General features: G+C 38.6%; 1 protein-coding gene across 1 annotated transcript; it reads left to right on the top strand.

Annotated features, from left to right (window-relative positions):
• The first annotated feature begins 566 nt into the window (after positions 1–566).
• Positions 567–3,799, top strand: LOC120182938 (AP2-like ethylene-responsive transcription factor BBM). The gene is made up of 9 exons (XM_039187755.1): positions 567–804; positions 899–1,529; positions 1,611–1,693; positions 1,818–1,826; positions 1,926–2,014; positions 2,295–2,368; positions 2,466–2,516; positions 2,598–2,674; positions 2,754–3,799. The coding sequence occupies exons 1-9, from the start codon at positions 567–569 to the stop codon at positions 3,641–3,643; spliced, it is 2,142 nt and encodes a 713-aa protein (XP_039043686.1). The 3' UTR covers positions 3,644–3,799.
• The last annotated feature ends 459 nt before the right edge of the window (positions 3,800–4,258 follow it).

The following is a 4,258-nucleotide window of genomic DNA, read 5'->3' as shown; positions in this document are numbered from 1 at the left end:
AAAACACTTTTCCGGATTTTTTATTAGACTCGATGATTATAAGTTAGAACTATTCTAATCAATTAAAAATAGACGCATACATATCATACACATATAATTGTTTAAATTCTGAATCTCTATAAAAAATAAGACTTTGTTGTTCAATATGTTCGTCTTAAGATAAACTCAACTTTTAACTTTATTTCATTATTCTTTTAGTTTCTCAGAAATATGTAAAGTTGATATGCAATAGTACTTTTAAGGATGTCTCATCTGAGATTTTGAATTTATACGAATAATTAGACTCATCAATGTCATATAACATTGATAATTCCATATTAATGCATTAAATATTATTGTTTCATGAGAGAGAAATGTTTCACTATATATTCCAGTTTTTTTGCTTTGGAAGAAGATGAATTTCTCTTCAACGTTTTTGACCTTTTCTCTTCTCTCTTTTCCTTTTGCACTTTTGCCTCCTGTACTACTTTCATGCATGAGTTGATTTCCAACATCTCCTTTTGCTTTCACCACTGCCATTGAATCTAAAACAACACTAATCCTTCAAGCTTTTCAGTTCAGTGTTAATGGCTTCCATGAACAACTGGTTGGCGTTTTCTTTGTCACCTCAAGAACTTCCATCACAATCTGTCGATCATCATGACCATCAAACCACCGTGTCTCGCCTCGGTTTCAACTGTGATGAAATCGACCATTCTTATGTGTCCGGCGGCGAGTGTTTCGATCTCACCTCGGCTCCTTCTCTCAATCTTCCTCCCCCATTTGGCATACTTGAAGCCTTCAATAGAAACAATCAACCCCAAGGTTTGTTTGGTTAATATTATAACATTCAAAACCCTAATCATTCATTTATGTTCTTGAATGTTTAAAAAAATGACTTTATTTTTGTTTTTTGTAGATTGGAATATGAAGGGTTTAGGTATGAACTCAGATGGAAACTACAAGACAAGCTCAGAGCTCTCGATGTTCATGGGCAGTAGTTCATGCAATAGCCAAAAGCAAGAACCAAAGCTCGAAAACTTCCTCGGAAACAACTCTTTCTCCGGTCATCAACAGAACAATCTCCATGGATGCAACGCTTTGTACACCGCCACCGCCACCGCCACCGGCGAATACATGTTCCCATCACAAGACACGACAACAAATGCAAGAACAGCCAACGGAGAAGACGACAGTAACGCCGGTAATAATAGCGGCGGTAGCTCCATCGGTTTATCCATGATCAAGACTTGGTTAAGGAACCAACCGGCACAGACTCAAGCGGAGGCCAAAAACGACGGCGGCGCTTCACAGTCATTGTCTCTTTCCATGAGCACCGGTTCACAAACAGGCTCCCCTTTACCCCTCCTCGCCACCACAAACACCGTCGGCGGAAGCTGCGGAGAGAGCTCATCCTCCGATAACAACAAGCAGCAGCAAAAGACACCGACGTGTATGGATATTGCCCCAAGCGGTGCAAGTGATGCGACGCCAAGGAAATCTATTGACACTTTTGGCCAAAGAACTTCCATATACCGTGGTGTAACAAGGTTATTATTTTATATTCATCAAAGCTTAAAAATCTCTTTCTTTCCCTATGCATATATAATATTTGCTTCTGGTTTTTACAGGCATAGGTGGACTGGTAGATACGAAGCTCATTTGTGGGATAACAGTTGTAGAAGAGAAGGGCAAACAAGGAAAGGAAGGCAAGGTATATCGTTTTCCGGGCTACTGGATTTTCTTTTCATTTTGTTTTTCATTATATTTTCTGACTCTTGATTCCATTTTCTGCAATTTCATATGATTTCTGTCGGGCTTTCTTGGAATACTTGCAGTATATTTGGGTAGGTGCAATACGATAAATGCTCCCTTGTGTTACCTTTAGTTTGTTGAAGTTTCACTATTACTTAATTTAAAAAAAAACTTGGCCTATATACATACAGGAGGGTATGACAAAGAAGAAAAGGCAGCTAGAGCTTATGATTTAGCAGCACTGAAGTACTGGGGAACCACAACAACAACAAATTTTCCTGTAAGTTTCCACTTCATTTTGTTCCCCAAACTTATTTTTAATGCATTAACTCCCTCGGGAAAATGGATTCCTGTAAATCTGCCTTACTGCTATCGACATGCAGTTTATCTTTTTATTTTGTGCTTCTAAAGTTCATCCCTATACCCTATTAACAGGAACTTTGTCGCGTAATATAAAGCAGGAAATTGTGTTAGATTTTTTCTTTGAATATTGCCTAATTTTCTGGGTTTTTGTTTGTTAACACTCTTATAATCTTCTCTTTCTTCCCTTTTAATGACAGATTAGCAACTACGAGAAAGAGGTGGAAGAAATGAAACACAAGACCAGGCAAGAATATGTTGCATCCCTTAGAAGGTACTATATATATATATATATATATATACATGTAATTCGTTTATTGGATGGAATTATATTTGCAGAAATGTTTTATTTATAGGTTTCCTTTTTGCAGGAAGAGTAGTGGATTTTCTCGAGGAGCATCAATCTATAGAGGAGTCACAAGGTAATATCAATAGTTTTTTCGTTTTCCTTTTCATGGTTTGACCAAACCAAGATTGTTAAAATAATTTTGAGTTGTAAACAGGCACCACCAACATGGAAGATGGCAAGCAAGGATCGGAAGAGTTGCCGGAAACAAAGACCTTTACTTGGGAACTTTCGGTGAGTCTCGTGTATCGAAATTCGAATCCGAACTTACTAAACGTTATCTCATAGAAATGATTACTTGTACTAAATGTAGGTACGCAAGAAGAGGCAGCAGAAGCCTATGACATTGCTGCCATAAAATTCCGGGGATTGAACGCTGTAACCAACTTTGATATGTGTCGATATGACGTCAAGAGCATACTCGAAAGCAGCACATTGCCGATCGGTGGAAATGCAAAGCAATTGAAAGACGTTGAGCATGCTGAAATGGCTTTAGGTTTACAGAGGACAAATGATGCAGATAACATGATGAGTACTACTCACTTGTCGGATGGAATCAATAATTATGGCCCGGCAGCATCGCACCATGGTTGGCCTTCCATTGCATTTCAACAAGCTCAGCCTTTTGGCATGCACTACCCTTACGGGCAACGAGTTTGGTGCAAGCAAGAGCACGATTCTGATGCCAATCATACATTCCAGGATCTTCATCAACTACAACTAGGAAGCACACACCACAACTTTTCTCAGCCTTCTGTTTTGCACAATCTAAGGACAATGGACTCCTCTTCGATGGAACATAGCTTCGGTTCAAACCCTAACTCGGTCGTCTACGGAAATGGCGGTAGCATCGATGAGGGTGCTAACGGTAGCTTTCAAGGAGTTTGGTATGGAGGAGGATATGTGATCCCCATGGGCACAGTTGTAGCCAGTGGCAATGACAATAACCAAAATCAAACCAATGGTTTGGGAGTTGACAATGAAGTGAAAGCTGTTGGTTACGAAAACATGTACGCATCGACTGATCCGAATTATCATTCGAGGAACATGTACTACATTTCGCAGCAATCATTGACGACGAGTGGCGTGACCGCCACGGCACGCAATGACTGGGTGCCGACTGCAGTTCCCACCATTGCACAAAGATCAAGCAACATGGTGGTCTGCCATGGAACCCCAACTTTCACATGGAATGACACATAAAAAGGAAGTGTCGGATTGAAGTTATGTATACATATCTGATTTCTTCAAGCTTTTGATTTGCTTTCCGATTAACTAATTCAATTACTGATTAGGAACATTTTCTTTTTGGCTGACAACATTTTCTTTTGTTAAATCTTCTAGCATGACAGTTTTAGAATTAAGGGTCCAAATGCTGAAGTTCAGCAATAGCATTTGATTTGAAAGTCGGTTTCGTCAATTGCTATGATTTTGGGACTTCAGCATGTTGGATCCTCGGATAGTTTATTTATTTGTATTGATGCCAGGCTTTGTAATTTTGAATTAAATTTCTCATCAATATTATGATACAAAGAATGGGATTTTCCTTCACTTTTGTGTATATTTGTCTTTCAATATATCATGTGTTCGAACTCATTGAATGGTCTTTATTGTTCTCACTAGAAGTTGTGTCTAGAATTTACTATGATCAAATTGTCCGTTCTTAAAATTAACAGAGATTATTGTCCAAGTTTAATCCAGTTCAAAATATGGACTTTAAATTTTGTCCAGGTTTACCCATATTTATAAATGGCCAGTTAGAGCTTATTTTTGGCACACCCATAACTACAGCAAAATTAGTTTTTAGCGGCGTTTGTA

This window comes from Hibiscus syriacus, unplaced genomic scaffold, assembly GCF_006381635.1.
Source record: "Hibiscus syriacus cultivar Baekdansim isolate YM2019G1 unplaced genomic scaffold, ASM638163v2 tig00112738_pilon, whole genome shotgun sequence".
Lineage (NCBI taxonomy): Eukaryota > Viridiplantae > Streptophyta > Magnoliopsida > Malvales > Malvaceae > Hibiscus > Hibiscus syriacus.
This window is presented reverse-complemented; position numbering and strand designations above follow the sequence as displayed.